This window comes from Colletotrichum paranaense (assembly GCF_030867605.1).
Source record: "Colletotrichum paranaense strain IMI 384185 chromosome Unknown Scaffold_1.1, whole genome shotgun sequence".
Classification (NCBI taxonomy): domain Eukaryota; kingdom Fungi; phylum Ascomycota; class Sordariomycetes; order Glomerellales; family Glomerellaceae; genus Colletotrichum; species Colletotrichum paranaense.
This window is the reverse complement of record NW_026848959.1, coordinates 853,041-878,007: the sequence shown is the minus strand read 5'-3', so window position 1 is coordinate 878,007 and position 24,967 is coordinate 853,041. Positions and strand designations below refer to the sequence as shown.

Sequence of the window (24,967 nt, the reverse complement as noted above, 5' to 3'; positions counted from 1 at the left end):
GTTCCGTCCGTCCACTGGGCTCGATCGCCCACCGCACCCTCCATTCCAGCCTTCTTTTCCCTACTGCCGTATGGCCGTATTCCCGTTCTTCCATACTCTGGTACCTTTTCCCACCCCTCATAGTGGCAAGAACCGCAGACGCAGCCAGCCGTTACCTTCCATCTCAGTGGCCTAGCCAGTGCGGCGGCAAGGTCACAAGTTGGGCGTGCCGAGACAACCGGGACGGAAAAGCCACTTACACAAGGTGAGGGGACACGGAAAAGCAATGACGGCAAACAGCCCGGGATGCACGGACCACTTCTCCGGTGAGAGCCTGCCGGCCGGTGGGATGTCCGTCGTTTCCATGGTTCCATCGTGTGCTTCTTGACGGGACTGTAGTATATCCGACTGACGTGAGCTACATGGGCTTTGAGCTCTTGGAGAGACCCGGAGGAGAACTGCCAAGGGGAGGAACACGCGGGGGAGACGCGGGGTGTCGGACGATTCTGGGTGAGGGTGGTTTGCTATGGCGGGGTAAAGAGGAACGCTTATTATTAGTGATGTCCATAAGACGATAGTTCTTAGATGTTTGGAAGAAGATTGAGACGAATTCATGTCGATATTCTGAAATAATCCTTCACGTATAGCCTGTGTCAATATGTCGAAACACTTCTACGATGAAGCAGAGGACCTCGTTCTCGATGCCCTCGAGAGTTTGGTGCTGCAAAGTTCTGGTCTGACCTTGGACAAGTCAAAGAAGAGTGAGTGAGACGTTATTCACGGCCTAGTCACTACCAGCATTGAGAAACAGAGTAAGCGGCAGGACTGACCTCAGACCAACAGCACTCTGGCTCACGAAAAATGACCCAAAACACGTCTCTCTCCTCTCAGGAGGCGGCGCAGGCCACGAGCCCGCCCACGCAGGCTTCGTCGGCGACGGCATGCTCACGGCCGCCGTATCAGGTTCCATCTTCGCCTCTCCCAGCGTCGCGCAGATCCTCTCCGGCATCAGCCGCGTAGCCGGCCCCGCCGGCGTTCTCCTCATCATCAAGAACTACACCGGCGACGTCTTTCACTTCCACCTCGCCGCCGAGAAGGCCAAAGCCCAGCTCGGCGTGCCCGTCGAGGTTCTAATTGTGGGCGATGACGTCTCCGTCGGCCGTAAGAAGAGTGGCAAGGTCGGGCGGCGCGGGTTGGCTGGCACGGTACTCGTGCACAAGATTTTGGGAGCGTACAAGGAGACGGGCGCTTCGCTGGCGGATGTGGTTAAGCTGGGCAAGACGGTGACGGAGGGCTTGGTGACTGTTGGCGCGTCGTTGGAGCATGTTCATATCCCGGGTCGGGAGGCTGCTGCGGCGTCGACTGAGGACCAGGTTGAGTTGGGCATGGGCATTCATAACGAGCCTGGGTGTCAGGTGTTGAAGCCTCGGCCGCAGCTTTCTCAGCTCATTGATTCCATGCTTACACAGCTTCTCGACACCAATGATTCGGACAGGGCATATGTCGACTTCTCTGACGCCAAGGACGTTGTTCTTCTGGTCAATAATCTGGGTGGTGTCTCGCCGCTTGAATTTGGTGGCATCACGGCGAAGGTCACAAATGCTCTGAGTAAGTCAAAGCCGTCAGAAACAAGGCGATTGAACAACCTTTGACCGCCATGCTAACAATGTTCAGCTGGCCGAGGATTCAAGCTTGCCCGCGTCATCTCCGGCACTTACATGACGAGTTTGAACGGACCCGGCTTCAGCATTACTCTGCTCAAGGCCAACCCCGAGATTCTGAAGCACATCGACGCCAGCACGAATGCCATTGGCTGGGCCTACTCCCCACGCGATGAGACCAGCGGAGATGTGAAGCAGCGCCTTGTTGAGAGCAGCGACTCAGGACATGGTTCCCAGGACACCACCAAGAGCGGCGTGCAACGTAAGTTTCAGTACTTCTTAAGATAGCACTTGAAGAACCTCAGTTGCTGACCAGAGCTGCTTCAACCATTCAGTCAACGTAGAAACCTTCAAAAAGGTCGTCTCCGAGGCCGCGAAGAGAATCAACGCCGCCGAACCCCAAATCACAGCCCACGACACCCAAGTAGGCGACGGCGACTGCGGCGTGACCCTCGCCCGCGGCGCCAAAGCCGTCCAAAAGTACGCCGACTCATCCTCCGTCAGCGACGACGCCGTCCGCACGGCCATCGACCTCACCAACGTGATCGAAGACAACATGGACGGCACCTCGGGCGCCATCTACAGCATCTTCTTCGCGGCGCTGGCCTCGGAGCTGCGCAAGGCTAGCGCGGGCGTGCTCGACTTACAAGCGTGGACCAAAGTTGCCGTCGGGGCCCTGGAGACGCTGCAGCAGGCTACACCGGCTAGGCAAGGGGACAGAACGCTGATCGATGCACTGGAGCCATTTGTGAGGACGTTGGAGAGCTCGAGGAGCGTGAGTGATGCGGTTGAGGCTGCGAGGAAGGGTGTCGAGGCTACTAAGGGTATGGCAGCTTCTCTTGGTCGGGCGGTGTACGTTGAGGAGTCTGCTTGGGGCAAGGTGCCGGACCCGGGTGCTGAGGGTGTCTTGGCTATTCTCGAGGGTCTTCAAGCAGCTCTTTCGTAGATTGCGCTGTTGCTTGTAGGTAGCAGTACCTTGTTTAAAGGTACTTCATGAAGAGACAATGCATAGTTGTGGGACTTTGAACTAATTTCATCAGGTTAAACTACAAAGTACTATGGCAGTGGGAGAAGCAAGTGTGAACTCCGTGCATCCCTGGACGCCGCAGGTATTGCAAGATGCAATAAAAATAGCTGATATATTGACCCGGATCCAAACGTGAGCACATTGGCAGCAATAGTCGTTAGAATCGTAGAGAGTCATCATTGAGTAAAGCTTCAAGTCCCCCAAATCCAGAAGTGACCTAACACAAATATCAATACGCTGACAAGGGGAGTTTGCCTCGAGGCATGGGGATATTACATACCATGGAGTCAAATTGACCCCAACTCGTCATATCAGCCAGAGAGCTGCTCGGGCTCGCATCAAACCCAACAAACTCGTCTGCGTGTCCCACATCAGGGAAGTTGAGATTGGCCAGGTGATGCTGCTCATGCTGCGGCTGGACATCTTCGTTTCCAGAAGCAACGATAGCGGCGCGGGAGATCTGTCCGCCATTTTGTCCCGTCTGATGGGTTATGGCCGGGCTCTGGTGTCGCTCGGTCTGTCGAAGCGCTTCGGTCCTCAGCTCCTCGAGGACGAGGCAGTATCGCGCCGCTAGCGTCGACTCGTTGTCGGCGAGCGAGGCTAGTTGCGTCTGACAGCGACATGCCGCGTTGAAGTAGGCCTGCCATGCCTCTGTCGGGGCTGTCCGTTGCTGGATGGTATATACATAGAGAACAACGACGGCTGAGAAGGCGAAGTAGGAAGTGAACTGCAAGTGGCTTGGAGTTAGCAGGGGGGTTTCGATGAAGACTGTTGATCAGGCCTTACCCAGAAAGCACGGAATAGCTGTCCTGCCTGTATAAGATCGTTGACGGTGTCGACAACGTGCATCGCAGCGTCGAGACAGGCGTTGACGCTTTCTTCCGTCTGGTCCTTGTGTGGCACACTCTTCCGACGGCCTTTACCGTTTCGTTGTAGCCGGGCAAAGTTACTCAGCAAAAAGGGCCTATGTGTGAGGATCATAGCATGCCAGTACGCCAGGTTTAACACGTTGCGTTGCCGCTGGAAGATGGGAATGAGTAATGCCGTGTTGACGCCATCATCCAAGAACTGCGACATTTCGGCCCTCCAGTGCTTCAGATTTTGAGAGTATTTCGCCGCCAGAGCACATCTATTTGAGAACGACGACGGTCTTATAGAGTAGAGGTCACGCAAGATCATGCTCACTATCCGTGAGAGCCTGGACTGAAGTCAGTACTATGCACGAGAGAGGGAATGAGAGGTATAACTTACTTGACATGAGCAACCGGGGCCAGCATGAGAGACTGGCCACGTCCCATACGGGGTGTGATGTGATCTGCATGGAGATCCGCGTCTTCTGAACACGACGGGAGTTCCTGATCAATGTCCTCATCATGGAACGTTCGTGGACGTCCAAGTGCAGCGCTGAGATAGTTGTCGAGACTGTAAGCGCACCAGAACGTGCGACGGCGACACTCCAGCTCAATGTAGTTGTATCCCCCGGCCGGGTCCGCATGCCTGTTGCGGTTCAGACCGATGGCGAGAGCAAGGTGTCCTGCGGTGCCGAACAAGCTCCAGCAGTGGTTAATGCGAGATTGTGACAGCAGCCAGAAGCACTGGCATAGCCGGGCCTGGACACTGGTCAGGCGGACGGCGCCTCTCTCTTTGGAGAGCTGATGATCTGCAGCCAAGAAGTATCGAGCGCTGGTCCTCATGTGTTAGTCCTTGCGGAGACGAATATTGGCATGCGACAATGACGGTGTAAAATAACATGGGACGGAAGATGTATCCTCCGCGAAGTTGTTGAAACTTACCTGGCGTCTGCGTTCTCACGCGAGTGTGTGATGCCCATGTACTCCTGCGCCTGAGCAAACACCATAAATAGCAGGGCTCTCCGGGCCGGTGCGTCCTCCTGGCTCTTCATGGCACCCATGGTATCGTAGAACTCCTCCAGCCAGCCTTCTACCGTGGGGCGGTGCAAGAAGCGGTGAGTTGGTACAGCGAACTCAAAGTATCTCTTCAAGAGGGTCGTGGCCTCTTCCTTGGACAGCAGGACGCAGAAGGCGCCGCTGGGGTCAAAGTCTGGGAGCGGTGCATCGCCAAAGGTGAAGATGGAGGAGGCTTGTGAGAATGAGACGGCTTGGTGAAGGCGTTTCTGGACTCTCAACAGGAAAGAGACACCAGACGAGGGACCGACATAGTGGCCTTGGAGATCCGTCTGAGTAGGTTCAGGAGAGGCCCGAGAGGGAGGCTCAGCGGTTCCGGGACCGACACTGCCAACAACGGCCAGACTCGTGCCGTTCATGATGGTCTCGTCTTGATGATCAGTATCACCGGGGTCAGAGACGTCTACGACGATGGAGGAGCCCATCAACGCATCTTCACCAGCAACAGCGGCAGCAGCAGCGTTGGGATGGTCCGACACGGAGACATCGAGGCCATCGAGGTCCATTCGGGCGACATCCTCCCGAGTAGCCACGGGCGGCTGACGACCCCGTGCATAAGACGCGTTGTAGGTGCAGTGGGACTCGGTGCGGATGCACAACTCGCAGGGCTGGATGCCCGTGCAGCGGATCTTGCGCTTCTTGCACCTGTCGCAGGCGCGGGTGACGCGGACGCGCTCCTTGTCGCGGTGCCGACGACGTCTTCCGCTCTCCGTCAGAGGGGTCGGATTCGACGGATGTGTGAGCGGCGGAGATGCCAGCTGCTGGTTGTGATTTCCATTGCCGTTGCCGTTGCCGTTGCTGTTCTCATTGTGAACATGAATGCTGCTGCTGCTGGTGCTGCCGTGGCGGCCGTTCCCGGTTCCATTGCCGCTCGACGATGCGTTTCCATTGCCGTTGCCGTGCTTGCTTCCATTGCCGTGACTATGATTACCAAGACTTCCTCCTCCTCTCCCATTATGGTGTGATTGGGAATGGCGGCGAACACCGGGGTGGTGGATTCCATTCACCATGGCATTGCCGTTGCCGTTGCTACCGGTGCCGATGCCGACACCGGAGTCGCCTTGGTCGGTGTCCAGGTCCATTTGCCGTGTCCCTGAGAGGGAGGCTTACTCCGTAGTGCGGCAGCAATTTGGCGGCAGACTCCCCTGATCCTGCTGCTGGAGCTGGACACACGGAAACATGGTCGAGTGAGTGGGAAGGGAAGGGGGAAGAGAGGGGGACCACAGGCGGCGGACGTGGAAAGACGGAAATGTCACCTCATTCTTAATCCTTTTGGGAATGGGGAAGACAATGCGGGGTACCCGGCCGGTCCCCGTCTTCCTAGTCTGCCTCCTAATTCCTTTGTGGCCCCCTAGGCCTGATCTCGCCTTGCTGGTCCGGTCTGGATTAGGATCCTTGTGGGTGATGGATGGTTCCTTGCGGGGGAGGCTCCCCTGGTACCCCCGAGTCGAATCATCTAGACTGGCATACAGAGTTGAATGGTTGGGGCGGTGGTCGTTGGGGCTCCCAACTTACATGGCATATGCTAGCAGGGCTAGGGGGTCTTGACTCTTGAGACTGGATGAGAGTAACACGAGATGACGATTGACCAATTCGAATTAGAGGACTCTCTAAACGATGATGTGCTGACAACTCGCCAAGCTTTCGAAATTCAGAGAGACGAAGAATTATGTTCCAGAGACGACAGACCATTAATTTTGAAAATGTCAGGGATCTGCAAACGCGCCAACCAGCCGCAAAGTCCGAGCAAAGCCAAGCGAACCAGCAACATCCCATCATCGGGGATGGCCAGAAATGGAACATTGACACATTGATTACACTCCCGAACACCAAGGTACACCGAGGTGAAGAAGACTAGAACAACAAAGCAACTCTATTATTCTCACAAAACGTGGCCAAAACTCTAAGTAGCATGACCATCCCAAGACTATGTGACACTGGGATCAGAAGATGGCAACGGCGTTGGGAGGGCTAGCAACACCGCCCGGAACCTATAGGTGGAAACAAATCATCAGTACGCTTTTTCAAGGCGAACATGCCCTCCAACATGAGTAATGCAGAAGAACGAACTGGAGAAGAACCAATGTTCAAGACTTACCTTGAGCGGCACGCTGCTCACAAAAAAGGTCCATCTTCCCAGCTCCTGACACGTCGAACTCAGAGCTTCGAGATCAAACATCTCCCCAATGGGCAATCCCCAACCTCCCAGCAGCCATTGATGCAACAAACCACCGCCCTGCATCTCCTCCTCCCACGCCTCGCCCTTCCACACGCCGCCGACAGCCGTATGCGGACCCGCGATGGGCGCCCTCTCGAAACTCGGCGCGTCGCCCGCCACGGCCGCGAATCCCGTCTCCCATATCCAGCGGAGCACGTCTTTCGTGGGCTCGAGACCGAGAAAGTCCGGGCTGGCGCGCGCCGCGACGGCCTTTTGCGCGGCGTCGTCTTTGGCGTTGTAGCCTGCCGTGAACCCGGAGCGGATGAAGAGGATGTCGCCCGGCCGGAAGGTGATGTTTTGCTCGGCGGCGATCTGTTGTAGATGGGCGAGGGAGATGTCGCTGCTGGTGAAGGCATCGAGGGGCAGGGAGTGGCGGGCGCAGAAGCTGGCGTAGTCGAGGAGGACGCCGCGGCCGACGATGCCGCCCTTTTCGACCCAAGCTGCGCTATAAGTCAGTCACCAAATAAGGATGAACGCACAGTTTCGAAGGTCAACTTGCCGTCTATGCCAATGTTTTTTGGGTTATCCAGGTCATCTTGGGTCGTGTTGTTGTAGTATCGCTTGGCTTTCTGGTACCCTTAGGTCATGACAGTTAGTGATATGGATCACTTATTAGCAGCCTTCAGTTGAGTACCATAGTGCCTGAAGCCGTCCCACTGGCTGCTACATTGCGTGTTAAAGTGCAAGATATCATCATTGACGGTCCTCTTCTCGCCACTCGGATGAGCTCGGTTGACGAGTCTAGACTCAAATGGCGCCCGATCGAAGCTTGGCTGAGAGGGATTATTCAATGACCAATCCAGTGATACTCGTTGGCCAGTTCGAATCTCAGATGCTGCCGCAGCGGCCACGACTGTGGGGGTGAGAAGGTTCAGCGCCCCTAAGCGGTCATCTTTGCCGTACAGACCCCATGCGTTCCCAGGCGGCCCAGCAGGGTCTAGGGGGAGAGATGAAAACGGTGGTCTTGCGGGAGTCGCAGAAGATGACATGATGAATACAGTGTGAATGCCAGGGCGTTGTAGTTGATGCTGCGATGAGTCTTGGTGAGCGCAATGAGAATTGAGTGAGGTGTGGTGAAGGTGAAGCCGCGCAGACTTTAGCATTTAGCTGTCGGCGCCAAATGCACCGGCGTCGGCAGCGGTTTACTACGTCCGAATTAAAACCGCGTCTTTGTGGGGATCATTATCCGTTATTAGTGAGTCCACGATATTACTCTTCAGCACGCGATGCATCTCACTCTAGCTACAAGCGAGTTGAGCAAGCTATCATGCGAATGGCTTGAGACGCTGATGCTTGCTTTACGTAGTTTAAGGAACTTTGGCCACTGCAATATCTGTGATTATTACGCTATAGAGTGTGGCAATGCTACGATTTCTAGACTAACATGAACCCCAGCTTCAGTGATCTAAATTGCACCCAGACCGCACACTCACAGCGCAAATCTTATGGCAGAACGTCTCTGAGTCAGCAGACCTGACACTTGATCAGTAAATATACCGAAAGTTCAAGTTCTCACGATCCGTCAAATCCCCAAACGCCGTCGCATCCAGATCAACCTCAGCGACTTCCCCCTGCATTCTGTCCCGCCTATCATTTTCCCACTTGAGCAGAAACCGCAGTGTAATCACAACCACAACCTCAAGCAAGTGAGCGACAATCATACTCCAAATACCCAACTCATACTTAGGCGCCTGATCTGACTTGTAGAAGAAGGGACCCGCGATGTTGCCGACGCAGTATCCCAAAAACAGGCACGCGGAGGTGACCACCTTTTTGGTATGTCCAGCAATGTTGGCGGTTTGGAGTGAGAGGAGAAGTACGAATGAGGCGTTGACAGAACCGGTTAACTTTGGTTGAGGCTTGTTAGCATGGTGCATGTCGGGAGGTTCACTTGCGGGAGAACTCACGTAGTAGCAGATTAGCCTGCCGACCTGCTGGTCATCAGGGACAAAGCGGAGACCAAGTGCCCCAGCGACGTTGGGTAATAAGAAGAGCACCAGCACGAAGCAGCGGTTATTTGGCGGCAGCCTGTCGTTGATGAAGACGCATGCTAGGATTGCGATGAAGATGATGGCTCCGTATGGAATCTGAAGGACCGCCGTAATCACTTGACAACGGCATGTTAGAAGTTCGTCATAACTGAGCGGTGAGGAGGTTTTGACTTACACGTCGAAAACTTGAAGCCCTTGATAATCAGAGTTCCAAAATTAGACGTCCCCCCATTCACAATCGCCTGCAACAAGGCAATCATGAAGAAAAAGTACAGCTTGTAGTCCGTGAACGCCTCGCGCACCTGATAGAGCTTCAGCGTTTTATTCTCCACGCCAGTCTGATTCTCGCGTAACCGCTCGACGATGATCTTCTTCTCGCGGTTTGTAAGCTTGCTGCTCGTGATGGGGTTATCCGGCAGGAACACGGCAATGACGATGCCCCACGCGCAGCACAGGGTGCCGACGATGATGAACTCATACTTCCAGGACGCCAGCGCGCCTTTGATGTTGCCGATGCCGTAGCCTAGGAGGCCGCCAAGGGCGATGCCGACGCCGTTGGCGGTGTACCAGAGCCCGATTTTGATGGGTTGCTCTCGGCGGGTGTACCACATGCTGAGATCCGTTAGCGTCATTCGACGCGGAAGATAATCTAAATTGACAAAAGGCTGGGGCCTGCAGACCTGGTGATGATCATAAAGGCAGGGTCAGCGCACGCTTCTGCTGCTCCGCTGATGGCACGAAGTGCGGCTAAAGCTCCAAAGTTGGGTGCCGCAGCTTGGAGCATAAGAAAAGTACCCCAAGCAAAGATGTTGAGGCCGAGATACTTTGCAATAGGGAACTTCTGCAGCATGAAGTTTGTAGGCAGAGCCCAGATCAGAAACCCAAAGTAAAAGATTGATGATAGCCAGCTATACTCGGTGCCCTTGAGGTTGAGATCACTCTGAATACCAAAGATGGCAGCGTACGAGAGGGTGGTTTTGTCAATCTGCCCAGGTTAGACATGGATCTTGGTTACCATAAACAAGCCTTTTGGGGGCGGTGCTTGGCAGTAGGACTAGGCACTTTGACTTACGTAGAAGAAGACGTAGCAGACTGAAATATATGGAAGAATCATCCAGTCTACCTTGCGGACTAGTCGTCGCTCCTCCTCCGGATCGATGGATTCGTGCACATCGCCCATGTTATCGAAGAGTGCCAAGGCAACATCCCCACCAGTCTTGGGAAGCTTGAATTCATGAGGGTCGCCTTCTTCCATGGTCTCAAATTGGGACGCACTCGGCTTGAGCTCGTCGATGCCGTGCCCTATAGTCTGAGGCCCGGAAGGCTGCATATCGGCACGTTCGGAGGAAAGGTTGGTAGACATTGCAAACCGGTCAACGTATCGATACCAAAGGGCTGGGGTAAGAGGCTGACATCGTCAAGTTAAGATTTCAAGGTGGTCATCATATTTCCATATATACAAGCGTAGATAGGTCGACGCATTCTCCCAACAGACTACACCTCATCTACAGAGGCCTAGTCCGCAAGCAGACAACCACTCGCACCAGACTTCTCACATCTCGGATAGACGGCGTCAGAGAAGGCGTGGGGAGACGTGGAGGGACGGCGTTGGAAAGGAGGATCATGGGGAATAGACCGGCCACTGCACTGGGTTCATCGGCATCAAGGTCCACTAGGCGCAACGCTACCATGAGACAGAAACGGGCACGCGAAACAAGCAGCGTGCTTTTCCGTGGCACCAAAATAGTGCCTGACGGCTAAGCCAAGCTCTCAATATTTGGTATCATGGCCAATCATGTAATTCGTAAGCTCCCAGCTACAACTCATCTAAACTACTAGTGTATCTCACAAAGAGTCCTCAATCTTTTGAATATCCGAAAACAAGAGCGAATCCAACGCCTTGAAAGTACCCTCATCCAAGCGTCCCTTGAGCGGCAACCGCCCGCCCTCGAGTGCGCCGAAGCCGGCCTTGCGGATGATACCCTCGCGGATACCAATGATGCCCGTCTTGCCGATAAAGTCCTCGGCGCGGCTAACGGCGTACTGCAGGCGCTGCACCTCCTCGAGGGTGGCCTGGTCGACAGGGCGCTTCTCCGCCAGGCTGAAGAGGCGCGAGACCGTCTTGGGGTAGAAGGCGGCGAGGCCGTCGATGACGCCCGCGGCGCCGAAGAGGACGATGGGCGCGAGCTGTTGGCCGAAGCCGCTGTAGACGCGGAACTTTGAGTGGTCGATGCGCGGGTCGGAGGAGACTTGGAGGTGGAGGGAGACGTTTCCATGGGACCTGGGGATTTGGGGGATCGCGTTAGAAGGGCTCTTGAGGTAGAGGCGGAGTAAATCTTTGTGCATTAACTTACATCTTGCAACCGACGATCTTGGGGTGTTGGGCAAGGTCCTTGTACGTGTCGGGCTCGACGAGGACGTTGTTTGTGACGCCGGGGTAGTTGTATCTAGGCCGCATCAGCACGAATATCATCTCGCGCGCGCACACCGCAATTGACAATGCAAAGCTCACACAAGGATAGGCAGAGGGCTCTTGTCAGCGACGACAGTGTACCACTCTTTGATGTTCTCCTGGTTCGCGGCGGTACCAAAGTACCCGGGAACGAGCACCAGACCCCATTGAGCGCCGGCCTTTGCGTAGTCGTCGAGCCACTCGAGAGTCTCGTCGATGCCGTTGGTCAAGACGCCGGCCATGATAGGGTAGTCGGGGAAACCGGCCTCCTCGAGGCCCTTCTTGACGCCGGCGACGAGATCGTGACGCTCGGCCTTGTTCAGGTGGATGGCCTCGCCGGTCGAGCCGAGGAGGACTAGGCCGCGGATGCCATTCTTTGCGAGGTAGACGCTGTGCTTCACTTGCGTGTCGATGTCGACCTTGGGCTGGAGGGCGCCTGCGGAATCAGAGGCGGAGTGGAAGAAGGTTGGGACTGGGACGAAGACGCCCGTGGGTGGTACTCTAACGTCTGCCATTGTGATGTGTATGTGTGTTTGTGAGTGAGGAAGAGGGAAGAATTAGGTAGCTAGAGGTTGTGAGAGACTGACTTCACTTGAGAGAGACTTGGGGGATGAGGTTGACGACTCTGGGTATCACAATGCTGCAATGTTCTTCTTTTGGTCACGAGGTTTCTGTTGACCCCTCGTTGGAATTTACGTTCACGATGGAAAACGTGTCAGACCCGGTCTCGGTGCCCCTCGGCAATCCCGCGAGGGACTTGTTCGATGGCGTTCTCGGGGTGTGATGACGCGGGGGTGGGGGCAAGTTGCGCCAAAGAAGACCACCGAGCGGGGAACATCCCGACACCATCCCGTCTGGACCGTCTCTAGCAACTTTAGTCTCAAGGGGTTTTCTTACGAACGGGTCCCGGCTGTCGGACGTCGTCTTGCTTGGCGGGAGCCATGCAGAGTTAAGTGGGGGGAGAGAAGACGGGAGGAAAAGGCCGGAAAAAGAGGTTTACATAAGGCCAATTCCGTGCCAACGGACCGTGTTAGACACCCCTCATTATGTGATGCGGAAATCTTGCAGGCGAGATGGGAGTGACGACAGCCTCAAAATGGAGATATAAGAGCTCTTGGGGAAATTGTTGTTTGTGAAAGGAGTGACATATGATAGACCAACATAACACACGCGGATAACTGCACTTTTTCTGACTTTCGTCCGTACAATTACATCCGATCACGGAAGCATCGTCGCAGTTACCTACTGGCTCTACAACAATGACGTTAGCTCAGTCTTTCAAGCTTCTTTCGGGACACGAGATCCCAGCAGTTGGCCTGGGCACCTGGGTAAGTTTTCGAAGACGGTGAGCTGATAGAAAATATCCTCCTGATCAATCATATGAATCTGTAGCAATCCAAGCCCAATGAGGTCAAGAACGCCGTTGAGCATGCACTCAAGTCGGGGTACCGCCACATTGACGCGGCAGCCGTTTATGACAACGAGAAGGAAGTCGGCGAAGGTCTCAAGGCTTCTGGCGTCCCAAGGAAAGACATTTTTGTAAGTTTCATCATCCTTCTACTTCCTGCATGGGGCATCAGATGGCTGATCCTGGTCTCTCCCCTCCCAGGTCACCAGCAAGCTTTGGAACACCCACCACAAGGCAGAGGATGTAGAGACCGCACTAGACATTACCCTCAGCGACCTGCAGACTGACTACGTCGACTTGTACCTGGTAAGCATCTTTTACCTTTTCTGTCATGCTTTATCGTGCTTTTCAGCCGCCTGTTCCCCCTCTTGATCTGCATTCCCTAACGCAAGAATGTCTTGCATTAGATTCACTGGCCCGTATCCTTCAACAAAAAGGACGATGCCACCCGGTTCCCCTTGCATCCTGTCACCGAGGCCGTTGACGTCATCGACGTCCCGGTGATCGAGACGTGGAAGGCAATGGAGGCCCTCGTCAAGAAGGGCAAGATCCGTTCCATCGGCGTTTCCAACTTCACCCGCGAGAAAATTGAGGACCTTTGGGACAAGGCCGAGATCAAGCCTGCGGTGAACCAAATTGAGGCGCACCCGTACCTGCAGCAGCCCGACCTCCTTGCCTGGTCCAAGGAAAAGGTGAGTCCAATTGATCCAGGGGCGAAAAATCTCCATTCTCGTTGTAGGGCCGCTAATCTATTTGGAAATGCAGGGTATTGTGGTCACGGCGTACAGCCCCCTCGCTAACAACATTTACAACCTGCCTCGGTGAGTGCTCAGCAGATACCCGTGTTTCTTCCGAGAATTGTCTAAAGTGCATGAACTAATCCGCATCAGTGCCGTTGACGACCCCGCCATCGCCGAGTTGGCCAAGTCCCTCGGTAAGGAGCCGGCGCAACTCATTATCAGCTGGTCTGTCCAAAGAGGCACCGTGGTGTTGCCCAAGTCCGTTACTCCCTCAAGAATCGAGAAGAACTTTGAAGGTACGTGATCATAGGAGCTGGTGTCTATACTTGCTATCTGACAGACACTGACTTTTACTAGTGTTTGAGCTCCCCAAGGACATTTTTGAGAAGATCAACGCCTTGGACAGGAAGCACCGCTACAACTTTCCAGCCCGCCTCGGTCAAGACATCTTTGGCGAGTCGGACCCGGAGACGCTGAAGAAGGCGGTAGAAACTTGGGTGGCACAGCAGAAGAAGATCAGAGCGGGCCAAGCATAGACACGAAACAATAGATATTGTGAATTCCCATGAGAATAAACCAGTATCCGTAGCGTTGTAATCTCAATTTGATAGAACCGGGGATAGATCTTCAGAGTTTCCGCAAGCCACCAATAACTTGCGAACCGGCTCGGTGAACCTTTTCCGTCCGTCACCCCCCGAGTATCCTCACCGAGCGGAAAAGCCTACACCGAAGACCCCGCACCACCCCTCCATACCCTGGCAATAGACTCGGGTGGTGGTGTACCGAACCCCGCACACCTCGTCCCACCCTTCTCCACCACTGCGTCTAGCCGGGTAATGCCCATGTTCCCTTCTCCGACGGGGGAGGGATATGCGATTCGGAGGCGGATCGGGAGACGAGAGGCGGCTGAGGAGGCGGGTCGGAGAGGTTCCGGACTTCAAGCCGACTTTCCCGTCATTCAACTCCGTCAAGCTCCGCTTTGTGGTGGTAATATCAGCTCACGATTGCCTCAAGTAAGCTGGTTGAAACGTCTGTCTATCAGAGTCAACCAGAGCTGTCAACCTTGCCTTTTCCTGCAAACCTTGATTCCTCATAGACCCTTACGATAGTTCGCATACGTCATTGGCAGCAAGACTCCAGTCACCATGGGTAAAATCGCAAAGATGGAGTACTTCCGAGTACCACCCAGGTGGTTATTTGTGAAGATCACCGATGAGGCGGGCAACGTCGGCTGGGGCGAAGCATCTCTCGAGGGCCACACTCAAGCCGTGGAAGGCTGTCTCGACGCCTGGTTTGAGAGGTATTCGGGCATGGAAGCTGAGTATGTCGGCCTACTTACCTAGCCATTGAATTTCACATTGCTAATCCTAAGAAGTGATATTGAGCACATTTGGCAAATGTCGTGGCGGACAACCTTTTACCGTGGCGGTCCAGTCTTCATGAGCGCGTTGGCAGGCATCGACATTGCCTTGTGGGATCTCAAGGGTGAGCAGGCTTGATACGGCCTTACCTACAATGCTGTGACTGACAGTCAATAGCGAGAAAGCTGGGCCTGCCAATTTGGCAGCTTCTGGGAGGAAAGGTCAGAGACAAGCTCAAGGTCTATGCATGGATTGGTGGTGACCGACCAAACGACGTGGAACAGCAGGCGTAAGTGAACAAAACCACCGACCGCCCCTCCAGACGCAGCCTTGCTAATTCCATTTTCTACTAACAACAGACGAGCCCGCAAGGAACAGGGATTCAAAGCCGTCAAGATGAACGGCACAGAAGACCTCGGCTGGCTCGACTCCCCCGACGCCCTCGACGCAGCCGTCGAACGCGTCAAGGCCGTAAAAGCCCTCGGCATGGACGCCGGCGTCGACTTCCACGGCCGCGTACACAAGCCCATGGCCAAGCAACTCGCAAAGGCCCTAGAGCCGCACCGCCCGCTCTTCATCGAGGAACCCCTGCTATCCGAGCACCTGGGCGGCATCAAGGAGATCAGCCACCTCACCTCGATCCCGATTGCCCTCGGCGAGCGTCTACACAGCCGCTGGGACGTGAAGCCATTCCTCGAGGCCGGGTGTGTGGATATCCTGCAGCCTGATATTTCTCACGTCGGTGGAATTTCCGAGATGCGAAGGATCGCGGCGATGGCGGAGGCGTATGATGTCGCGCTGGCGCCGCATTGTCCGCTGGGGCCGATTGCATTGGCTGCGAATGCGCAGGTTGATTTTGCGTCGCCGAACTTTGTGATTCAGGAGATGAGTTTGGGGATTCATTACAATAGCACGGGCCAGGACCTGACGAGTTATACTCATAACCCGGAGGTGTGGAAGGTTACGGATGGCTATATTGATCTTCTTACTGGGCCTGGCTTGGGTATTGAGATTGATGAGGCGCAAGTTCGTGAGTTATCTAAGGACGCGAAGGCTTGGGTCAGCCCTGGATTCATTGGACCTGGTGGAGAGATCAGAGAGTGGTAGATGATCATGTAGAGCAAATTCTCGGAATCCAGTATACGTTGACCAAAGTCACCGGGCCACATTCATTGTTATTGAGTCGTGCACAGATCTGGTGAACGCCCTCTGAGGTAAAGTGGAATGAAATTTATGTATCATTCAAAGTCACTGATACTACGTAGCCTCCTTAGGGTGCTTTTTGCAGTCCCTCTTGCTTGACAACCCATCCGGCTCCTTCAGGGAAGCCGGGTGCGTCGCCGTCTGACCCTTGCCAGCCAGCGGCCATGTATGCGACTAGTGATTGTCAGTTTACAGAATTGCTCAAGGCAGATGTCAGGTTTAAGACTTACCTGCATATAGAAACCCAGCGTTTCCGGGCATGAAAGGGGGAGGCGTGCCACCTGTGTCAATTATCAGCAACGATACGGGCGTCGGAGAGGGTTTCACCGACCATCTCCACCGCGAATAGCATAGCTGGCATCGTCAAACTTCCAGTAATCATAGGCCGTCAAGTGGTGAATGGCCCTCTCCGGGTTTCCGATCCTCGCCGAGTTGATAGCCAGTACCGGCCGTCCCCAGCCCCGGATCTTCTGATCCGTCCATACCTCCCACACCTTGTCCGCCGTCTTGAGCGCGACCTCGGGGTCGACGGCCGGGGTATCTGGCAGTATCCCCTGCATCATGATGAGACTGCGCGGGTCTCCATTGAGAGCTGGGTCTTGCCACCATGTGCTGTTCAAACCCTCGTACACCGCGTATAGACCGTCGACTTGAGGCGGCGGAGCAAGGTTCTCGGCTACTTCTGTCCACTTTTCGGGGACCGTCTGACCTAATCTCTTCTTCCACTCGCGGGCGACATCAAGTCCGTATCTCCAATATGCGATCTGTATCGATGTAAGGTGGAAGCTTTAGTGAATTAGCTGGGTTCATAACGTCCTTACCTCGTAGGCTAGATTCAGTGTCTGTGAAGGTGGTGTATTCTCAGTTACACCGTATGATCTGGGAGTCTCATGATGAGCATATAGTGCTACAGTCTCACCTGCAAGAGAACGAGACTTACGGTGGACCCAAGTCATAGTGTCCTGAGGTTTCGTTCTTCCAGGCATACGATGCCAAATAGTCAGCAGTCGCCGTCAAGACTGCATCCCATTGCTTGAGTGTGTCATCGGTCGGTGAAGACTGATACGCAAGTTCTGCCAGGTACATAGGGTGAGGCTATCTTGTCAGCAAAGATGCTTCTTTGTGAATTTGCGCTGCGTCAGGAAATTGGAGACAGTACCTGTTGCCATAGTAAAAGGCCATTGATTCCACCAGGTGAACTGACACCCGTTTCTAGCTCCGTCATCTTGGGCCACCTACAAGCACTGTCAGATCGTAGGTCTACCAGTTCTACAATCGAAGCGAGCCTACCTGGCCCCATCCCACCCTTGTGCTTTCGCTCTTGCAAGGGAAGATGGGAGTAGCGTCTCGTAGATCTCCGGGAATATGTTGTCGAAATACTTCTTTCGTCCCCATGTCACCCAGTGGGTATTGTGCCAAATGACCATTTCCATGTGAAATTTACCTGCCAGAATCAGCTTCGAAATCCTCTTCGAATGGTACATAAGTGGACAGACGCACCGTACCACCCATTGTTCATCAGTCCACTCTCCTGAGGTGATTGACCGGATGCTGCACTATTAACGCGGACATGATATTGCGATAGAATGATGCGTCTCTGCAACTCTGTAGCATTCGGGTTCGATGATAAGGTCAGGTCGACGAAGCCGCCCTCGTTCCAGTAGTCGTGCCATTCAGCGATACTTTCCTTTTGAACATCAGCCGGGGGCCTGGGATCCTGCTTCTGGGGTGAAAAGTCCGCAGTAAATGTCAAAGAAGTAGAACTCTGGTTAGTACCACCAACAGAAGAAAGCGTGTATCGATGAGCGTTGACCTTATCAGAGCCCTCTGGTTCATCCCGCGAGAGGTCAAGAGGCGCTTCATGAGGCCAGCGCAGATTGACAAAATAGCTCGTCTCCTGCAACTCATGATAAATGTGAGCCAGGTCGGATCGTCCACAACTATTGACGATTCGAGTCGTGTGGTTCAACGGGAAGTCGTACACGCCAGCAAAAACTTCGTACTTGTACTTTGTCGTGTGAATAGGCGGGTACGGGAAGTCGAGCTCGATGGTCAAATCGCCAGAGGACACGAGGTCCGATTCAATTTGGAATGTGACGGCGTCGGTTGCGAAGTCGCCCTGTGTGACCACCTCAACAGCCTTACTGTCCACTTTGAAAGTCGAGGTGATGATGCCGCTCCAGAGGTCCAGCTCTTGTCTTGGTTCAGAAATGGCTGCCGCCGATAGCGTCTCCCCCTTGTACTTCAGACCGATTCGGCCCAAATTGATGCGATTAGGGTTCCCGATGAGCCATTGCGAGACTTGCGGGAGCTTAGAGTCGGGGATGTCGTAGGAAACGTTTCGGCCATGGGTCAGCATAGGAACGCCGGTGTAGTCGCTTAGCTTTTCGCTGTGGGTGTAGTCTCAGCAATCTATCCTGTTCAAGATCCTCGCCGTATGACAAACCCATTGGTTGGAAGCGAATCATTGTGCCAGGCCCAGCTCGAAAGCGTATTGAAGGGCAGGAAAGTCTGTCAGAGTTTGCAACTTCAGCTTGAATGCCTTGAGGTACACACACTGTATGTTCGCAGTTTATACTCACCTGCATGCCCGTGTTATCGACATTGAAGGCGAAGTTGCCATTGCCAACTTGCAATGGCGTGGTGTTGTTATCGATCAAGCTTGTGCGGACAACATTGAATTGAGACACAACACGCTGTCTTAGTCAGATGCGTCAGTTGAACGGTGGCCTAACAGACATTTAGTAGAGATGTATATACCGGTCGATGCTTGCCAACGCGACCACCGGCAGTAAGGTGGTGCACAGAAGTGTCAAAATCATCTTGCGCACTCCGATCCAGAGTATTATGCGTGCAAGTCTGGGGTCAAAGAGACTTTCAAGCAAGTGTTCAAAGTATCTAGCAAATATGGCAGAAGCGGCATCTTGTAGCAATTTACCCGGAAGAATTACCAGCTTGGATTCCTCCACACGGAGGACGATCCGGATCAACCGGGGTGCTTAGATGCATGTTCTTCCCCTCAATCCCATGGTTCTGGTAAGTGACGTCGGCGTGCTTGGTTACGCGATGAATTAGCCCGAGATCTCTAGGAAGGATGAATTCAAAAAGGAAGTTCAACTGTAGTGATTTGCAGTGCGCTATAAAGACATCCGGAGGTGATCTGCAGAGAAGTGCGAGAAGTGCGGAGGAAACGCGACCTAAACGTTCACCCTGCTTCTACCCCAAATTGTACCTAGCAAGCCGCAAGGTAGCCCACTGTGCGGGTTTGCGGGGAAGCCTGTCGCCGTTGTATTTACAATAGGTATCAAAGTTTGGTCATCTTCTTTCGAACCATGAGTCTTGTTCTGATTTTTGCATGGATCAGGGTTATTGAAGGCACTTGATCCACACATCGACATCTTCATGGTATGACAAGAGAAACCTTTGAGAGAGATGGGTCGCCAGGCTTCCAAAAAGTATTCCAAAACAAAGCTCAATTCTCTGATTGAAGTGTCGTCTTGAGTTATTGCTCCAAGCACGGAAACTTCAATTCTGATGCGCAACTAAGTTTCCACTGATGACCGTTGTCAACTACCTTTCATAATAATCGCTAGAGTTCCCCATGGTTGTAGAGATCATGGATGCGACGGACCATAAGCAATCTCACTAAAGCTCGAATTGAGAGAAGAAAGAATGGAAAGAAGCAGTCATCTGTGTTACTGTGTAGTCATGAATTGGTAGGCTTGCACCTTCCCGCTCCTGTTGAAGCTTGTATGTTGCTTCTCATTGGCGTACTTATCCAGATTAGACTGAACTTATTACCACGCTCTAAATCTCGCGATGACACTCAGATCTATTAAAATTCTGTCTCAGAAACTTGAGAAAAGTGCTATCAACTCTTTTCACTACTGTCCAAAAGGTGAAGCGGAAGATAGAGTAGGTCCCTGTAATGTAGACATTTCTGAGGGATTGACACGAGTTGAGACCGGATCTAGTATGGGTAGCTCCTTCACAAATCACGAACACAATCGCTACTAGTAAACACTGTCCCGAACTCAAGGAATTTGCTCTTTCTATTTCTCTCAAATTCAGTCTCTACGCTTTTACGGCACTGCCTGTTTCGGTCACCTTTACTCAAAGTGCATGGCCTCTAGTGATACCCGTACATCGATGGAAGCACCCTGCAAGGTTTGGTTACAGCTTCCGATCACATGCAATGGGATCAAATGCCATGAGAGAGAGTCGCATCCTCCATTGGCTTCAGCCCCGCCCAGAAAATGACTATCTACTCGAGGATGATGCCGAGTTCATTGTGCGCGCAAGAATCGCCGCTGGTCCGACAAGGAGAACATGATCATCTGGTGGTTCCTGGACCAGGATGGAAGCTTCTTCCTAGATCATGATCCCACCCCTGGCATGTGCAAATGCAGCTAGCTTCAGCCACTAATCTGGGGATCTGGTGGAACTCGTGGAGAGTTGCAATTGAACCTCGGCACTCGGGCACAGTTGCCGATCTCCCGACGTCAACCGACGGTCTTAGCGCAGCTTTCACCTGCTCAGGAGAAGCTCTCCGGACAAGGAACATTGTCCGTAGCATCTGAAATCCATCCGCCCGGGCTCAAGCAACGTCCTATTGAAAGCCCTTGAATTCCACTGTCATCTCATCTCTTGAAGCCAGTAATTCTCAGAATCGACCCCCAACTGCCCATCGGAAATGGTCACCGTTGCAAAGAACGCGCCACGTGGCGCAACCAGCGCGCCGCGACAGTCGCTGACCATTGTCGATAACCGCACTGGCAAGTCTTACGAGCTGCCCATTACCAGGAACTCCGTGTTGGCTACGGATATCAAGAAGATCAAGGCCGCTCGCGGCGATGACCGCGCGGAGGATGAGACCGACCAGGGTCTCCGAGTCTACGACCCGGCCTACATGAACACCGCCGTGGTCCAGAGCAACATCACCTACATCAACGGCCAGGAGGGCATCCTCCGGTACCGCGGCTACCCCATCCAGCAGCTTGTCAACAAGTCGCATTTCTTGGAGTCAGCGTTCCTTCTCATTTACGGCGAGCTGCCGACAACGTCACAGTACAACAAGTGGCAAGATGAGATTATGCACCACACCTACATCCATAGCGATATCGAGGGCATGTTCAAGTCGTTCCGCTACGACACACATCCCATGGCCATGTTGCAAGCCTCCTTCTCATCAATGGGTGCCTTCGCTCCCGAGTCGAACCCGAGTTTGCAGAGCCAGAAGCTGTACACCAACGCGGCTTCAGGCGACCTCGAGGCCCTCAAGATGCTCGACAAGCAGATCCTCCGCATCATCGGAAAGGCGCCCACGGTAGCCGCTGCCTCATACCGCATGCGCCAGGGCAGACCCTTCAACCGCCCGGCCCAGGGACTCAGCTACACCGGCAACTTCCTCTACTTGCTCGACCACCTGAGCGGGCACGAGTACCAGCCTCACCCCGTCCTGGAGCGCGCCCTTGACGCGCTCTTTATCATCCACGCCGACCACGAGGTCAACTGCTCCACCGCCACGGTCCTGCAGGTCGGCTCAAGTCTCGTTGACCCCTATAGCGTCGTCTCCGCCGGCTGCGCCGCGCTCTACGGCCCTAGTCACGGCGGTGCCAGCGAGAGCGCAATCCGTATGCTGATGGAGATCGGCAGCCCCGAGAATGTTCCCGCTTTCATGCAAAAGGTTGAGAAGCGCGAGCGCGTGCTCGTCGGCTTCGGTCACCGCGTCTACAAGAACGTCGATCCCCGTTCGACTGCCATCCGCCAGCTGGCCGAGGAGGTCTTTGCAGTCACAGGTCGCAACCAGCTCCTCGACACTGCGCTGGAGCTTGCGAAGTACGCGCGCGAGAGCGAGTTCATGAAGAAGCGCAACTTGTACCCCAACGTCGACTTTTACTCCGGCCTCATCTACCAGGCCATGGGCTTCCCGCTTGACTTCTATCCCGTGCTGTTTGCCGTGCCCCGCTGCGTCGGATGGTTGGCACACTGGAGGCAGCAGATGCTGCAAAAGGGCGGCGTCAAAATCTGGCGCCCGCGTCAGTTGTACATTGGCGAGGGAGAGCGAGAGTACGTTGACGCGGAGAAGAGGCAGGAGAAGAAGAGCAAGACTGTGTTTGATGAGCCTGTTCAGGTCAGTCACGGTGGTGACAGCAAGAGGAATGAGCTTGCTACGTTCAAGGATGAGATGGGACATGCCTGGAGGGGTCGCTCGAAGCTTTGAGGCGATTGCTTTCATTTTGGTTCGGAGGCGTACGGATTAAGGATCTTCAGACTGGGTTTAGGATTGAAGCCATACATGTTCGATTAGGAAGACTGTCACAATACGATCACATCTCTATTGACTCATTTCTCAACTGATTGCCTAGATCATACCAGCCTGCTGAGCCGCCTTTCTGAGCCCATCCTCAATTTCCTTGTCGCTCATTGTTTTCAACCCGACCTTGTCGTTCCAACTCATCTCTTGGAAGCCTTCGCTACCCCCATAACCCTTCCCATACATCATTTGATAGTAGAAGTCAATCCAGACCGACCGATCACCTTCGGCGAACTTAGCCTTAGCATTCTGATAGACCTCCTCAACATCAAAATTCTGCACCTCAAACTTCTGCCCTGTCACCTTCTCCGCCATCTTCGTCAACTGCTTCTCACTGACCGCCGCCGAATGAATATACAACGACTTATTTTCAGCCTCCTTGTACAATCCCCCCTCACCACGCAAGACCTTGGCAATCGTCTCGGCGACATCCGAAATCTTTGTAGTCCCAATCAAGTTGTCGCCGCCATTGTGATACTTTGCCGTCTTGCTCCGGAAATTCGGACCCAACCCACCAAAGCCAAGCACGAGCTCGAAGAAGGGACCGTTGTTTACACTCATCCAGCTCGAATTATTGCCGTTCTCGGTAATTTTCTCAATGAGGTAGCGTCTGGCGCGGACCTTGTCGACGACGATGGGCAGACCCTCGGCGAGCGGCGAGTCTACATTGGTGCTGTACTCGGAAGGGACGATACGCTTCACCCCGGCAGCGACAGCAGCGTCGATCCACGGCTTCTGGTTCTCCAGAACAATTGGGTCCGGTGCAGCTGAGATGACCGCGTCCTGGCCTTGGAAAGCTGTAGTGAGAGCACTGACGTCATTCAAGTCGAGTTTGATAGACTTGACTCCCGAGGGAACGGTCTTGGTGGAGTCGGAGCGTTGGATGGCAGTGACATTGAAGCCGGACTGAAGCAAGGTCTTGGATATTTCAGAGCCCATCTGGCCCGTCGCCTGAGGTCGGGAGCTTTAGCATTCGATCATGAACCTGCTATTCTAAGGGAGGCTCTCATGCCTAGTGAGGTCCGGACTTACGCCGATGATGGCAATGTTACGGATTGGGGAAGACATTGCTTATGAGTCCACCTGGAACAAGAGTTAATGCCGGTGACTGAAATGTTGAGGATGCTGCAACGTATTCGCAGCTTGAATGGTGATGTGATGATGTCGATATTCAAGATTGCGGCTATCATAAGGTACGTCGTGCTCCAGGTTTCATCGCCTAGTATGCGTGCGGCCGAGCGCTAGTGACCACAATGTCCAGTCCGAGCGGACAACGCCAATTCATTGTCCGAGGCCGATCAGCTGCACAACATGAAGATATCGGTATGGTCAGAATGGCGTATTTCCAATGCTTAGCGAATCACAAGTTTGAAGTCAGAATGATGAAGGACCCAATTCATGCGCAAAAGACATTGAACAAGATTATGCGAGCTAGAAGGTCTCGCGAACGAAGAATGTATGCTGATTCTAGTCCTCAAGCTTAGGATCACTTTCTTTCTCTGCTAGATTGCGTGTGCTTGAAGCAGAAGATGAGCCTCGTTAAGCTGCTCACGTGTATCAAAGCTATGCATATGTCAAATGAAACCTTAGGTCAAAGTCGACAAGAAATAACATCTGCCCTTGGATTTTACTCTTCATCCGAGTTCTTTTTCTTCCTTCATTGCCGAGATCGATTGAGTTTGGCCTCAGCAGCCCAGTATTCCATGTTACTCAATCTCACTGAACCGAAACCTTATGGTGACTAGTTTCAGTGAGCTTATTTCAATGTTGCCTCTGTAAGCCACCATGAGCTCAGGCTAAATAGGAGCGAATCTTCAACTTCAAGAGGTAGGAAGCAGAGCGTTTCAGTCTACTTTACTCAAACGATTTATACGCAGTACCTCAAATTGACTCGATTGAATCAACACAAGTATTGTACAGCACCCAAGAACAAAGCTACAAAACGAAACATCGTGCAAACAAAACCCTGAATGATGTCAATGGGGCAAAGCCAAGTCTCTCGCTAGACACGCCAAGGCGCTTATGAGCCGAACAGCCGCTGAGATAACTGGGCCAAGTCAACTCTTGAGGCCAGACGTTCCCTGCAACTATCCACATCTCCTTCGCATCTTCCGAAGAACACAGCCACGCCGACACCGAAAAGACGGCGTCAAAGTGCCCCGGATGACCACCGCGAACGGCCGAAGAGTCACCCAAGACCACACATCTCCGCTTCATTCGCGCCCGAAGGCCATCTCAAGAGGCGAACATTCCCGGACTCACCGATGTCCACGTGCCGTTCGCCGTACGGTTGCAAACAAAATCCAATTCAGTTGCCTAGCGGGTCGACCCCCGAAGCCCGTTGATCTCCACATCCCCCACGACCCAAGGCCACAAGGCTTGTGCAACGAGTCCTAGTCCCAGACATCGTCCAACCCACCCCGACCAGTCAACTTCCTCATAGCGTGCCGAGAAGCCTTGGATTTCTCTCGGCACGAATGTGAGATTCGCCAAGATGCAATGACGCGGCTCTCAGATCCGTGCCGTTGCCCCAAAGGTCGGCTCCAGATGACCATAACATATTACCAACTGTTGTTCCCCCCCTGCTGATCATGGAATTATGGACATTCTGGCGCTGCGTGTCTCTGTTTTTCTACTCGTCAATTCTTGCCATTTTTGAGACCTGACCTTGAACATCTGTCTGTCG

The 24,967-nt window shown here is 53.7% G+C and overlaps 10 protein-coding genes across 10 annotated transcripts; 4 read left to right on the top strand and 6 right to left on the bottom strand.

The window, feature by feature from the left end:
• Positions 1-637: 637 nt before the first annotated feature.
• Positions 638-2,586, top strand: CPAR01_00303 (dihydroxyacetone kinase; the record flags this gene model as incomplete). The annotated part of the gene is made up of 4 exons (XM_060484595.1): positions 638-740; positions 823-1,587; positions 1,654-1,902; positions 1,976-2,586. The coding sequence occupies 4 exons, from the start codon at positions 638-640 to the stop codon at positions 2,584-2,586; spliced, it is 1,728 nt and encodes a 575-aa protein (XP_060355452.1).
• Positions 2,587-2,824: 238 nt separating this feature from the next.
• CPAR01_00302 (fungal specific transcription factor domain-containing protein) lies at positions 2,825-5,674 on the bottom strand (the record flags this gene model as incomplete). Its single annotated transcript, XM_060484594.1, has 5 exons — positions 2,825-2,884; positions 2,948-3,394; positions 3,454-3,865; positions 3,919-4,350; positions 4,461-5,674. 5 exons carry the CDS (start codon positions 5,672-5,674, stop codon positions 2,825-2,827), a joined length of 2,565 nt encoding a protein of 854 aa, XP_060355451.1.
• Positions 5,675-6,535: 861 nt separating this feature from the next.
• On the bottom strand, positions 6,536-7,799 carry CPAR01_00301 (uncharacterized protein; the record flags this gene model as incomplete). The annotated part of the gene is made up of 4 exons (XM_060484593.1): positions 6,536-6,583; positions 6,691-7,255; positions 7,306-7,387; positions 7,445-7,799. 4 exons carry the CDS (start codon positions 7,797-7,799, stop codon positions 6,536-6,538), a joined length of 1,050 nt encoding a protein of 349 aa, XP_060355450.1.
• Positions 7,800-8,294: 495 nt separating this feature from the next.
• CPAR01_00300 (uncharacterized protein) lies at positions 8,295-10,164 on the bottom strand (the record flags this gene model as incomplete). The annotated part of the gene is made up of 4 exons (XM_060484592.1): positions 8,295-8,917; positions 8,977-9,413; positions 9,482-9,786; positions 9,874-10,164. 4 exons carry the CDS (start codon positions 10,162-10,164, stop codon positions 8,295-8,297), a joined length of 1,656 nt encoding a protein of 551 aa, XP_060355449.1.
• Positions 10,165-10,646: 482 nt separating this feature from the next.
• Positions 10,647-11,768, bottom strand: CPAR01_00299 (dihydrodipicolinate synthetase; the record flags this gene model as incomplete). Its single annotated transcript, XM_060484591.1, has 3 exons — positions 10,647-11,082; positions 11,156-11,248; positions 11,314-11,768. The coding sequence occupies 3 exons, from the start codon at positions 11,766-11,768 to the stop codon at positions 10,647-10,649; spliced, it is 984 nt and encodes a 327-aa protein (XP_060355448.1).
• Positions 11,769-12,512: 744 nt separating this feature from the next.
• CPAR01_00298 (aldo/keto reductase) lies at positions 12,513-13,937 on the top strand (the record flags this gene model as incomplete). The annotated part of the gene is made up of 7 exons (XM_060484590.1): positions 12,513-12,581; positions 12,646-12,792; positions 12,863-12,967; positions 13,069-13,353; positions 13,427-13,482; positions 13,552-13,697; positions 13,759-13,937. 7 exons carry the CDS (start codon positions 12,513-12,515, stop codon positions 13,935-13,937), a joined length of 987 nt encoding a protein of 328 aa, XP_060355447.1.
• A 609-nt stretch (positions 13,938-14,546) lies between these two features.
• On the top strand, positions 14,547-15,869 carry CPAR01_00297 (mandelate racemase/muconate lactonizing enzyme domain-containing protein; the record flags this gene model as incomplete). Its single annotated transcript, XM_060484589.1, has 4 exons — positions 14,547-14,722; positions 14,777-14,886; positions 14,940-15,051; positions 15,122-15,869. 4 exons carry the CDS (start codon positions 14,547-14,549, stop codon positions 15,867-15,869), a joined length of 1,146 nt encoding a protein of 381 aa, XP_060355446.1.
• A 163-nt stretch (positions 15,870-16,032) lies between these two features.
• On the bottom strand, positions 16,033-18,787 carry CPAR01_00296 (uncharacterized protein; the record flags this gene model as incomplete). The annotated part of the gene is made up of 11 exons (XM_060484588.1): positions 16,033-16,139; positions 16,196-16,246; positions 16,297-16,729; positions 16,787-16,844; positions 16,906-17,060; positions 17,125-17,200; positions 17,256-17,409; positions 17,466-18,355; positions 18,412-18,476; positions 18,548-18,665; positions 18,726-18,787. 11 exons carry the CDS (start codon positions 18,785-18,787, stop codon positions 16,033-16,035), a joined length of 2,169 nt encoding a protein of 722 aa, XP_060355445.1.
• A 1,871-nt stretch (positions 18,788-20,658) lies between these two features.
• CPAR01_00295 (uncharacterized protein) lies at positions 20,659-22,188 on the top strand (the record flags this gene model as incomplete). Its single annotated transcript, XM_060484587.1, has 1 exon — positions 20,659-22,188. One exon carries the CDS (start codon positions 20,659-20,661, stop codon positions 22,186-22,188), a length of 1,530 nt encoding a protein of 509 aa, XP_060355444.1.
• A 141-nt stretch (positions 22,189-22,329) lies between these two features.
• On the bottom strand, positions 22,330-23,349 carry CPAR01_00294 (uncharacterized protein; the record flags this gene model as incomplete). The annotated part of the gene is made up of 2 exons (XM_060484586.1): positions 22,330-23,232; positions 23,314-23,349. The coding sequence occupies 2 exons, from the start codon at positions 23,347-23,349 to the stop codon at positions 22,330-22,332; spliced, it is 939 nt and encodes a 312-aa protein (XP_060355443.1).
• Positions 23,350-24,967: the final 1,618 nt, after the last annotated feature.